This window comes from Erinaceus europaeus, chromosome 6, assembly GCF_950295315.1.
Source record: "Erinaceus europaeus chromosome 6, mEriEur2.1, whole genome shotgun sequence".
NCBI classification, from domain to species: domain Eukaryota; kingdom Metazoa; phylum Chordata; class Mammalia; order Eulipotyphla; family Erinaceidae; genus Erinaceus; species Erinaceus europaeus.
In genome coordinates, this window is record NC_080167.1 from 57784128 (window position 1) to 57796816 (window position 12689).

The following is a 12689-nucleotide window of genomic DNA, read 5'->3' on the forward strand; positions in this document are numbered from 1 at the left end:
TTGACTCTCTTAAAAGCTTAGACCAGGGAGAACAGAAGCAACTAGTGGCACAGCTATGTACAAATAATGTCAAAGGACATAAATTATGGTGATGTTGTATATGATACAGTAAATCCCTTACATTCTTAACATCTCATACATGGGAGGCAGTAGAAAATTGATTGGGCCATAGACTAGATACAGGTAGTTCCAAATTCACCAAACTACCTCTTGAAGCCTAATCTCACTTCAGGACATGTCACATGGGAGGAAACACCATAAGCAGCACATCTGGGGATGTCACAGATATCTAGAAACTTATCTTCCACTAGTTAAGGCAGGAGTAGGCCATCTCAATAAGGCACTTTAAAAACAAAAAGGAAAGTTCACAAGGTTGAAACACTGTAGCTATCTATACTGAAACTGCATCTGCTTTGCTTCCCCTGCCTCCCTGCCCTCCCACACTTGTACACTTCAGAAGAAAACAGAAATACAGCAAATATATGAAGCAAAACTGAACACAAGTCCAAACTGAGGAAAGTAAATGCTGGGAGAAATTAAAAATCCATGAAAATTCTAGCAATACAGGACAGTGCATGATAAGGAAAACCAAAGAAATACAAATAGTACCAGAAGGCAAATTCACATTGCAGACCCAAGTTAACTAAAGACAAACACCAAGATCAAAGACCACCTCGTAGCAAAAGATGCAGAGACCAACAGGATTATTTCCATAATAGAACTGTGCGTCAAATGAAAATCAGTTAACCTAATCTAATATCAGAATGGAATAAAGATAATTTCAAATAATGTTGTCCAAGAATCAAAACAAAATTAGATGAAGTTTAAATAAAAGCCTCCTTTATTGAATCAAAGTAACACAGTAGAGCTGTAAAATGAAAACCCTTTTGTAACTTAATATCTTAGAAAGTACACTGAAAAGTAATGAAAGCCTAAAATAATCACATAAGAAAATGAAAATATTCAGAAATCAAAGCAAGATGGGAAAATACCATAAAACACACATAGCGAAAACAATGATAAAAACGTGGAGAAGGCTTATATGTTAAAGCTCATGGAAAACAAATGTGAATGATGAAAACATTGTATTTTGCCTCCAGGAAAAGAGCTGATTGTTTAACCCGGTGTCCTAACAATCGGAATTTCCTCTAACTCGTAATAAGGATCCCAAAACCATGACTCTTATAACTGGCCATCCACTTAACTCACAAAGCAAAACAGATCACTTTAAGAACCTAAACATATTCTCATATTGAGGAAAAAGATACAGAATAACAGTGTTCATTTAAATGTAGGGCACGTACTTTGGGAGATATAAATAAAATATCTTGGAAAGCTCTTGGCCCACATTTTCTTTATTACAGGTGAATCTGAGCCTACCAAATTGAAGGAACATCCAGATGTCGTAAACCAAGCAGTGAGAATACTGGGGTGAAGTTTAAGGTCGTGTCCCTATGCTCTGTGCTGTGTCAACATCAGACCAGCGCAGCCTCACAAGCTACCTCAACAGCAGCAAGAAAGCCTGATATTAAAGGACATCTCTCAGTAATAACCAAACTATATATAAAGAGCTAACCAAACTTTAGCAACAAAAAAAGCAAGTGATCCAATTCAAAAATGGGGAAAGGGTATCAACAGAATACTCACTACAGAAGAGATACAAAAGGCTAACAGACATATGAAAAATTGCTCCAAGTCACTGGTTGTCAGAGAAACGCAAATAGAGTCAACAATGAGCTAACTAACACCTCACCCCTGTAAGAATGGCATGTATCAGAAACAGAAACAACAGCAACAGCAAATGCTGGAGAGGTTGTGTAGACAAAGGAACACTCCTGCACTGCTGGTGGAAATGAAAACTGGGCCAACCCTTGTACAGTACAGTCTACAGAACCCTTACAAGGCTATAAATGGATCTTCACTATGACCCAATAAGTCCACTCTTAGGGCTACATCGTAAGAAATCAAGCACACCCATCTAAAAATATATATGTACACCTACATTCATAGCAGCACAATTTGTAATAGTCAAAGCCTGAAAACAACCCAGGTGCCCAATGACAGGTGAATGGCTGAGAGAGTTGTGGTATATATACAAAATGGAATACTACTCAGCTATTAAGAATAATGAACCCACCTTCTCCAACCCATCTTAGATGGAGATAGAAGGAATTATGTTAAGTGAAGTAAGCTATAAAGAGAAAGATGAGTATGGGATGGTCCCACTCATAAGAGAAGTTGAGAAAGAAGAACAGAAAGGGAAATGCAAAGCAGAATTTGACTGAGTTTGGACTACTGCACCAATGTAAAAAACTCTGGGAGGGGGGGGTGGAGGGGAGATTTTCAGCTCCACTATGGGGAGTAGGGGTGGGGACACAAACCTTTGGTGGAAGGAATGGTTTTAACATACATTCCTATTGGGAGTTGAGTGGTAGCGCAGCAGGTTAAGCGAATGTGGCACAAAGCGCATGTGGCGCAAAGCACAAGGACCGGCACAAGGACCAGCGTAAGGATCCTGGTTCAAGCCCCCGACTCCCCACCTGCAAGGGAGTCACTACACAGGCAGTGAAGCAGGTCTGCAGGTGTCTGTCTGTCTCTCCCCCTCTCTGTCTTCCCCTCCTCTCTTGATTTCTCTCTGTCCTATCCAACAACGACATCAATAACAATAATAACTACAACAACAATAAAACAACAAGGGCAGGAAGTTACACATTCATATGCTGAATATGGGTCCAAGATCAGATTGATGGGGTTTACAGTTAAGTGTAAAAGAACGGTACTTTAGGTTCCTGATTATTAAATAACTTTTCCTGCTTTATATCTTTAATGCTTTTTAGCTACCAAGTTGTAGATGTTATTCTGATGCCAACCTGACTTCCCTGGGCAGATGACTTCACCAGTGTGTCCTAGAACCCCAACTCTCCAGAGCGCTGCCCAACTAGGGAAAGACAGAAGGCTGGGAGTATGGGTCGACCTGCCAATGCCCATGTCCAGCTAAGAAGCAATTACAGAAGCTAGACCTTCCACGTTCTGAACCCCATAATGATCCTGGGTCCATGCTCCCAAAGGGATAAAGAATAGGAAAGCTTCCAAAGAAGGGGATAGGATACGGAGTTCTGGTGGTGGGAATTGTGTGGAATTGTACCCCTCTTAGCCTATGGTCTTGTCCATCATTATTAAATCAATAAAAAAAAAAGGACCTCTCTCTGGGACATAACCTAGCTTATCATATCTAATAATCTTGATCCAAGTTTAAAGGCAGCAAAACAATCTGGAAGAAGAAAAGAATGAAGTTTTCACTACTTATATTTTCTTTCTTCTTCATCTCAGCACTAACAAACACTGTTCTAAAAATTATTTTCAATCTCTAGAATAGCAGTGAAACAAATGCATCTGATTAATGGTTCCCAATAACTGACACTAAAGGTTTTCATCCAACTGCTGTCATCACTATAAAAGCTTTCTCCTTCTAAGCAGTCAATCAGCACCTCCCTGCCAGGGCCCCGGCATTGCACACATTTCAGAGAGGACCCTACATTTCAAAGCAGGCCAGAAGTCATGGATGCTACGTCTTCTCTTCCCTAGCAGGACAAATACAACACGGGGAGTGTTTCCACCTTAGGTTTTCTTCCAGCTATGCTTTAATGTCATTGAAACATAACAAAATAAGAGTGGAAAATTTCCTTGAAAGCCTCCTACTACTGAATTTCATCTTTTAAACATTAACATACACATACCTATATGTGTGGTTCTAGTTTTTAAAAATTTTTTAGTATTAATCTGGCCAGTTCACACCCACTCACCAAATATATACAGAGTTCTATTTCCAAGATTTGGGTGTAAATAGAGCAGTTGAGCATCGGCCACCTCCTTGCTGTAGTAGAGCTTCTGTTGCATAGGAGCGCAGATACACAAGCAAACAAATTTATAGGAATCAGGCGATAGCTCACAAAGTAGAGCACATGCCTCTCATGTGTGAGGACTGGGTTCAAGCTCCTGTTCCACAGACAATTCTAGGGTCACAAAAAATGGGGCCAGGGAGAGTGCTAAGCAATGATACTCCACATGCCTAAGACCTTAGATTCATTTCCTAGCACTACATTAAATAAAAGAAACAATATAGAGCTTCCCAGGTGGTGTCAAGTGCTGTGAAGTAAAGAAAAATCAAGGTGGATAGAGTGGCCAATACAGAAAGAGACATCGACTGATGTGTAGTAGTGAGAGAGGGTCTCTAAGAAAGTGCCACCTGAGCAGAAACATGGGAGTGGGGATGCCTGTGGGAGGCATGAGGGGGAAGAAGACCCCGGGTGGGGAGAGAGGTGGAGTGTTGTGAAGAATTTTAAGTGCAAAGGCCCAGAGGCTCTTTCTTGGAAGGTCTGAGAGAAGCAGAGACACCAATATGGGGAAATTGTATTGATAATAGGAGGAAGTGGCCATTGCTCAGATGAGGTGAGCAGGAAACAGACAATGGTGAAGAGCTAGGTGATACTCAGAATGAAATGGCATCAGAAGAGTGACATGATCTCATTTATGCTTCAGCAGACACTTTGTCCTGTTGGGTGGAGAACTGATGAAATCAGAGGGGTTAGTACCTAGGGCTGTCAAGAGTTGAAGCAGGAAACCTGTCAGGAAGTCACTGATAATGAAGGGAGGGTGGGGCAGAGAGAAAAGTATGGATGGATGTGGTGGCAGCTGACATGGGACTGAGGAAACACCAGTCATAAACTAGAATTTTCTTCCCTGGTCGAACTAGGGAGATTTGCTAATTTACTAGTTGCACTATCTGAAGTAAAGACTAGAGTTGTGAATCACTCCAAAGAGTCTGACTTTGCTGCAGTATCTACTTGTAAGCTGGGATGCCAGAGAAGTAGCAGAATTTAAGGGAGAAGGTGAAAAGTGGGAAAGTAGTTTTGAATATAAAAGGCCTGGTGTTACTAACTTGAATATAGACACTAATGTTGATTGGTAGAGCATGCCTTGCCTCTCCTTAAATGAAACTAAGAGCATATTGCCAAGTATTCTAAAAATATTTTTGAACCAACTCAAATATCTATGTGTATATGACCACTTATGTTTATTTTATAAAACTCATTAGGGGAGGCCCTAGGCACCAGGTTAAGTGCACATGGCACAAAGTGCAAGGACCAGTGTAGGGATCCTGGTTCAAGCCTCCAGCTTCCTACCTGCAGGGGAGTCTCTTCACAGGTGGTGAAGCAGGTCTGCAGGTGTCTTTCTCTCCCCCTCTCTATCTTCCTCTCCTCTTTTGATTTCTCTCTTTCTTATCCAACAACAACAACAATAACAACAACAAAGGCAACAAAATGGGGGAAATGGCCTCTAGGAACAGTGGACTTATAGTGCAGGCACTGAGCCCCAGCAATAACCCTGGAGACAAAAAAAAAAAATCACACACACACAAAAACTCATTAGGACAACTTTATTTTTACTTCATAACTCAATCTATTTTCCAAAATAGCAAATGCCATCAAAGGCAGAGCATCTTGACATTTTTTAAAATATTTATTTATTCCCTTTTGTTGCCCTTGTTGTTTTACTGTTGTAGTTATTATTAATATCGTTGTTGTTGGATAGGACAGAGAAATGGAGAGAGGAGGGGAAGACAGAGAAGGGGAGAGAAAGACACCTGAAGACATGCTTCACTGCTTGTGAAGTGACTCTCCTGCAGGTAGGGAGCCGGGGCTCAAACCAGGATACTTATGCCAGTCCTTGCACTTCATGACATGTATGCTTAACCCGCTGCACTACCGCCCAACTCCCGCATCTTGACTTCTTAAGAGGTGACTGAGAAAGAAGGCAATTCATAAATTCCTCCAAAGAAGTCAGTCCTTTTTTAAAAAGTATATTTTATTTATTTTAATGAGATAGATAAGAGAGAAACAGAGCACTGCTCAGCTTTGGCTTATGGTGGGATCTCAGAGCCTAAGGCATGGAAGTCTTTTGCAGAACCATTATGCTGTTCCCCTGACCAAGTCAACCCTTCTTACAAGGCATTAGCTGAGTGACTATGAGAACCCTTCCTACCCAGAATCTCCCTGTTATCACCTTTTATGGAATCTGAAATTCCTCCATTTAGCAAAATGTAATTATTCCTTCTCAATCAAGTGTTACTCTTGGTCAAATTCTAGAACAAATACAGAAATCTTTATGTATATTTTCTTTCTATGAATACATTTTGTCATTCAACATGGCATAGTGTAAAGTGTTCTTGCTATAATTGGGGGAAAACAGAGCAATGGTTTGAGAACAGAAAAAGGTTAAGCCAGCAGCATGGACTTGGAGGAGAGGCTGGCATTTGGGCAAGAGCACCTGGATTTTGTCTAGTGAGCCATCTGCAGGAGGGGAGAGGGGGGTCTCCAGAACTACTGCCTTTTGCAGAGTCACCCAAGATCTCCTCATGACTTCCACATTTATCTACAGCACAATATTCTCCTCTGAACTCTGCCTACTGGGAGTCAGGCGGTAGCGCAGCGGGTTAAGCACGAGTGGTGCAAAGTACAAGAACCGGCTTAAGGACCCTGGTTCGAGCCCCCAGCTCCCCACCTGCAGGGGAGTCGATTCACAGGTGTTGAAGCAGGTCTGCAGGTGTCTATCTTTCTCCTCCTCTCTCTGTGTTCCCCTCTTCTCTTCATTTCTCTCTCTCCTACCCAACAACGACATCAATAACAACAACAATAACTACAACAATATAAAAAAGAACTTACTACTGAGTTAAGACTAGTGTAAAATATAATTTCAGATGTACAGAATATAACCCCTATTTGAACTGTACTGACACATCATCTCAGTGCTGTGTTGTGTCTACAAGATCTATTTTGCTTTCAACATCCTCTTAGCCAAGTAACTTGCAGTTTGAATCACATCTCAGCTCAAATCTTTCCTGGGGAAGGTGTCTCTGACATTATGGCCAGATAAAATTTCCCTGCTATGTATCTTCTGGCCTCCACTCTGGCCATAATTATATATCACTTAGGCAAGTTATCTGCTTCATGTCAGGCTCCCCCCACCAGATTTCAAGTCCTTTGGAACAGATGTATGTCTCTTTTGTTCACTGCTGCATGCACCCTCAGACACAAGCTTTTGACTAGTGTACAAAGAGAACTGCAGAAATATCTGGTGAATAAATGAATGGATGTTGAAACCAAGCCTCTAAGGCACATTGCACTGGGGAGACAAGAGCAACTCCAGTTTGCTGAAGTCTGAACACATAAATAGAATTTGTCAAATTTTGTTGTGTTTGTTTTGGATCAAAACAAAACCTCAAGTAGTTACAGAAACTTTTGTTAAGGAAAAAAAAAAAAGGCATAGAAAGGGGAGATCCCTGAGGCATATCTTACCTATATGAGAGTAAAACTAGTTTACAAACATTTCATTAGTGTCATAGAAAAAGGCTAGCCTTAAGAACTTACACTGGGAGTCAGGCAGTAGCACAGAGGGTTAAGCGCAGGTGGCGCAAAGCACAAGAACCGGCATGAGGATCCTGTTTCGAGCCCCCGGCTCCCAACCTGTAGGGGAGTCGATTCACAGGCGGTGAAGCAGGTCTGCAGGTGTCTATCTTTCTCTCTCTCTTTCTCTGTCTTCCCCTCCTCTCTCCATTTCTCTCTCTCCTATCCAACAACAAGGACATCAATAACAACAACAATAAAAAAAAGAACTTACTACGAGTTAAGACCAGTATAAAAGCATAATTTCAGATGTACAGAATATAACCAGTGTTATTCTCCAATGTGTTTTTTTTCCTGACAAATGCAGAGGACAACTGCACAGTTACGAGAGCTTTCATAGTTTCATCAGGTCTCTAGTCACATTTCTTTTTTTTTTCCCATGAGATGTTGAGCTGCTCACCATCAAATGTCCTGCCTAGGGACTGCAACAATATGGCCTTTGCAGTAGAAAAGAAAATCCAGTGTTCTTTCTGTTCTACATGCTGTTGTCCCCCCTCCTTCCCAAGGCACTAAAACGTAACTGGAATGGGGCGAGACAACACCTTAGCCATGACCTTTAATATCAGCTTGATCAGCAGAATTCATTTAATATCTCAAACAGTATCAATTAAAGTTCTAGATCAAAAAACTTGAATGCAGAAAATAAGAGCAGGTCTGTATAACCATTATGCTATCTATCCCCACCCTTGCTCTAGCCATTTTGCTACCTCCTAGGTAGCCTCATCCAGAGGCTCCTTATTGGTACATGAAGGGGTGTACCCTCCCTTCTTAAAGTACCAATAACCAGCCTCTCTGGACAATGCTTTTCATGAACAGACAGAGCAACACTATCTGTGGAGCTCCACAGGAGTGGCTAGGACTAGGACACAGGGCCTCAGACAGGAAGTGAGCTGTAATAGGTGAGCTATCCTGTGCTTTCTTCCCTCTTCAACCTGGGTTCAGCAGGCCGTCAGAATTATTAATGTGGAGTTTGAAACATTTGTATCTCCCCTATTTCTACCATCCTTTTAGATGGACCCACCCATATACTTGAGTCCTCTCACGCCCTTTTTTGCTATGGCACTGGTTTCTCACAGAAATATAGAAGCCAAGAGTTAATTTTTAAAAAGGGGGGGGGGGGAATAAGAGCAAGTAGAAAAAAATATGGATATCTAAAGTATAGAGATGCTTATTGGGTAGGAGGAGATAGCATAGTGGTTATGCAAAAAGATTTTCATGTCTTCATGAAATCTTTCAAAGTCTCAGGTTCAATCCCCCCACACCACTATAAGCAAGATATGTGCAGTGTTCTGATCTTTCTCTTTTTCTCTGTATCTCCCACTCATTAAAATAAAAACAAATATATTTTTTAAAAAGAAGATTATTGATGATCAACAGTGTTTTCCTCTGGTTAAAAAAATATTGATGTATTTTTTTCTATGTTTCTCTATGCAAAAATATGTCATAATTTTCCCAACAACCTAGTATACCAAAGACTTGGGGGTAGCATAATAGTTACACAAAAGACTTGCATACTGGAGGTCTGAGGTCCCAGATTTAGTTCATGGCACCACCATAAGCTAGAACTGAATAGAGTTTTATTAAAGCAAATATACATCCTAAATATAGTTATAGATAGAAAGTCAACCCATATCTGTGACCTAGGGAGAACTATGCAGTTTCCAGTGGAGGGGGTCAGGAAACAGAACTCTGGTGGTGGGATCATTATGGAATTATACCTCTAATATCTTATAATTTTGTAAGTCAATATTGAATCACTAGTAAAAATGTTTAAAAAAAATCAATCAACAATACATATCCTAAGTATCATAGTCAATTTCTTCTTGCAGCTGTATATTAAAGTAAAAATAAACACACAGAACACACGCACACATATTCATCATGACCTTTTGGTGACTCAACTGTAACCACAAATTGATTTTCCTTGATAGAAATCAGATACAAACTCAGGGAACTCAAGTTTTCAGTATGGCCATATCTTTCAAATGCAGCCCTTATGAAACAGACTCATAGTAACAAGCCCCAAGGCCTTTCACTACCAAAATTTCATTCACAGTGAGAAAAAGAGCAGAAAAACAAACATGCAAAAACTGTAGATTAGTAGTTAAAAAGAATAAAAAGGAGTTGACTTTCTAAACACAATTAAAAATATTCAAATAAGCCCCAGCTAAAATTGTTTTAAGGTGCAGAAACGTGTTAAAGGCACGCCTGGGATAAACTGTAATGGGTAAGTTAGTTTTCTTTGGGCATGGCAAGTGTTTGATACCTCCATCTTCAGATGGTCTTGTGACCTCACTGCAGCAGGAAAAGCTAGGGTAAGCCTCCGATAGCTCTGACTTGTCATCACCCAGCCCTGTCCCAAAAGTACTGCTGGAAAGAGACTGAGACCGGTGTCTCCTATAATGACTTGCCTTTTCTATATTGGAGGAAAAATAGTTATGCTGGTAAGTAAACGGCTTGAAGAATAAAACAAACAAACACAAATCTACATGAAAGTTTAACAACATCCTTATTTAATCCCAAAGCTCAGCTACGATACACTGTGGTCACCAATTCCCACATTTCAGCACATGTTGCATCAACTAAATAAATGACATTTATCCCTGGTTTTTAATCTAGATTTTTAAAGATAAGGAAGAAGGTGGGAAATGAGCAAAAACTAAGACTCTGCTAGCAAATAAATAAATTTCTATCAAGCATAACATTTGATTATAAATAAATGCTTTCAAGTATCATCAAACATGTGGTATTTGTTGATTTTTCATTTATTTTTGAAAATTAAATGACATAGTCTGACTGATTAGATGCACTAAATTGAGTATAAAAGTATTAGAATCCCTGTGTTGCTATGGGCATTTTATTTTATTAATGTCAACAATTAAATTGAGAAGAGAAACCAGCAGTAGAGCAAGCCCTAGATGACATGATGTATCTATTTATATTGTTTATAATAGCTGCATGGCTGTCAAACTTTGAGTTTGCTAAATACAGTCTGAAAGTCTGAAATGTCAAACCATGCTATTATTGCTATACCCAAATGTCCAAACCATTCAGCTTTTGCCTTTAATTATAAACATGTAGCCTAAGTTCAAAGTCAAACAAACTTCTTACATAAACTATAAATTTTGCATTATAAAAATTTTAGAAATCAATCTTAAAGATAGTTGAAAGCCTATTTTATTTTAAGACATTTACTGATGCTATATAGCAAACCTCCCCACTGTTTTATATGCTTCTTTAAATCTACCTTTAAAGGACTGAAACTGTATTTTTCATGAAACAAATCTCCTTTATGTCTCAATGGTTCAGTGCAATCCAAGTAACTGCATTTGTAAGCCCAGAAAACCTATAAAATCATATACACTAATAAAAAGCAGATGTAAGTAAGCTCTGGACACCTTTTAAAATGAATCTAGAACAAACCAATCTAGGATATATTAAGCAGTCCTTCTGCGACTTATGTTTTATAAATGATTAGTGATATTTTAAAGCAGCAGAGAGCTTTTTTGGTTTTTGCGTCAACTTTCAGATGTGCATTTTACAGTTGACACAGTGGGCCTCTACCTCTCAGTGCAATGTAATTTCACTTTCAGCCCCAAACTATGTTTAAAAACAAAAGAAAGAAACTCAAAAACACAAGCAGTACCAGTGAGCATATGAAGACTTCTAGACTGAATATTGTCTTCCAGGGGATCAATGTCGAAGATAGAGCCAGGATCTGTGCGCCAGACTTTGAGGTCTTTCACCCAGAGGAAGAAACAACAAATCAAGAATGAATTAAAAAAAAAAAAGTATCAAGGAGAGCCTGGCCAAAGCCTGCAAAGGACTGCACTTAGAAAACACAGGTTAAAGAAGCAGACCCACTGTGCTGTCAACTCAGGAGAAGGGAGGACTGTCATATCTACATTTAAGTTGCAGTTCCTTTATTTTTTTTTCAAGGACCTTCCAGGGGAGCCTGTGACTTTTTCCCCAACACATGTGCACAACAGACAATTGCTGCGCCCCCACTGCTTAGTTAGTCTGCCCACTGAAGCAGGTAAAACATTCAATCCACACTTCTGATTAAGGCCATATGAATGATTCATTCACAGGGATCAAATAAGAGGTGGTTTCTCAAACAAATGCTTGAAATGTGGACAAGCAGCAAGTCTGCTTTCCGCTGCCAGGGGCTGAGTGTGCACTAACCCCATCAGATGCACTTATTAGGAAAGAACTAGAAGATGTGGCATGAGCAAAGGGCCATCAGAGCATGGAACGAAGAATAAGGAAGAGCTTCCTGCTATCAGAGAAGCAGAGATTCAGTCACATGCTATTGTTAATTATCACACTGTGCAAATTTATGTGCTCTTTCATTTCAGTTGTTGGCAAAATTCAAATATAACTAATAACTTCTGGGCTTATCAGTTTCTTCAGCTGATGGCTATCAGTTGCGTAAAAGATCTGTATGGTGCTGTGCAAAACACAGGGAAATAAAAACCTGGTTATGGACACATGGTAGAAATGGGACTTGAGTAAAATCAATTACAACAGGTTCCAGACTATCATCATTTTGCTCAATGTTCAGCATTATTCTTTTACCCATCAAATGTTATAATGAAATAATGAATGATTCATCAAATGAAACAAGAATGAACAACAAAGAAGTGACATTACTTGAGGACCTACTTTCACTTTACTTTGTTTTCCTGAACACTGCATTTTTCCCAAGAACCTCTCAACAAGTGAGGGCTTACTATCATTAAAGAACTGGAGAGGCTTGTAATTAATTTTACTTAGCTCTTACTGTGGACCAGGAGATAATGGTTTGAACTCTCAAGGATGAGGTCCAGAATTCAGTCCTCAGCATCACATGAGCCAGAATGAGAGGAGTAAGAAGGTAAGTCCTAAAGTGGAGGCAAAGATGATCTCCCTGAGGTGCAGACTTGCCAGAGAAGGACGTCAGCTTACCTACAATAATTCCAGGCCGTCGGTCCATCTCCACAATGTGAGGGTGGACGCCCTTATAGGCGGCATCACTGACCACCTGGGTGTTCTTCCGCACTCGCTCCATCACGGGGTCATCCACAACTGGAGTAAAACCTCTCCCCTTTGTCTTTTCAAAATCTTCATGGTATTTTACCTGAAAAGGAGAAAAATCAGTATCAATGCAAAGTGAAACGTCATGGTTGTTGCACAGCTCTCCAAACTACTTTTTATTACAACAAGGACCGAGTAGCTTATGGATCA

General features: G+C 39.9%; 1 protein-coding gene across 3 annotated transcripts in view; it reads right to left on the bottom strand.

Moving 5' to 3' along the window:
• Window positions 1-12689, bottom strand: part of NEBL (nebulette) — a 410755-nt gene that overhangs the window by 25266 nt on the left and 372800 nt on the right. For 2 of the 3 annotated variants that reach the window (XM_060192259.1, XM_007526302.3), the window contains 3 exons: window positions 12411-12582; window positions 11110-11202; window positions 9730-9879 (listed from right to left, as the gene is read on the bottom strand). In XM_060192259.1, coding sequence (XP_060048242.1) covers window positions 9730-9879; window positions 11110-11202; window positions 12411-12582 — 415 coding nt within the window. The remainder of the gene's footprint in view (window positions 1-9729; window positions 9880-11109; window positions 11203-12410; window positions 12583-12689) is intronic. The other variant, XM_007526311.3, reaches the window with a different exon arrangement.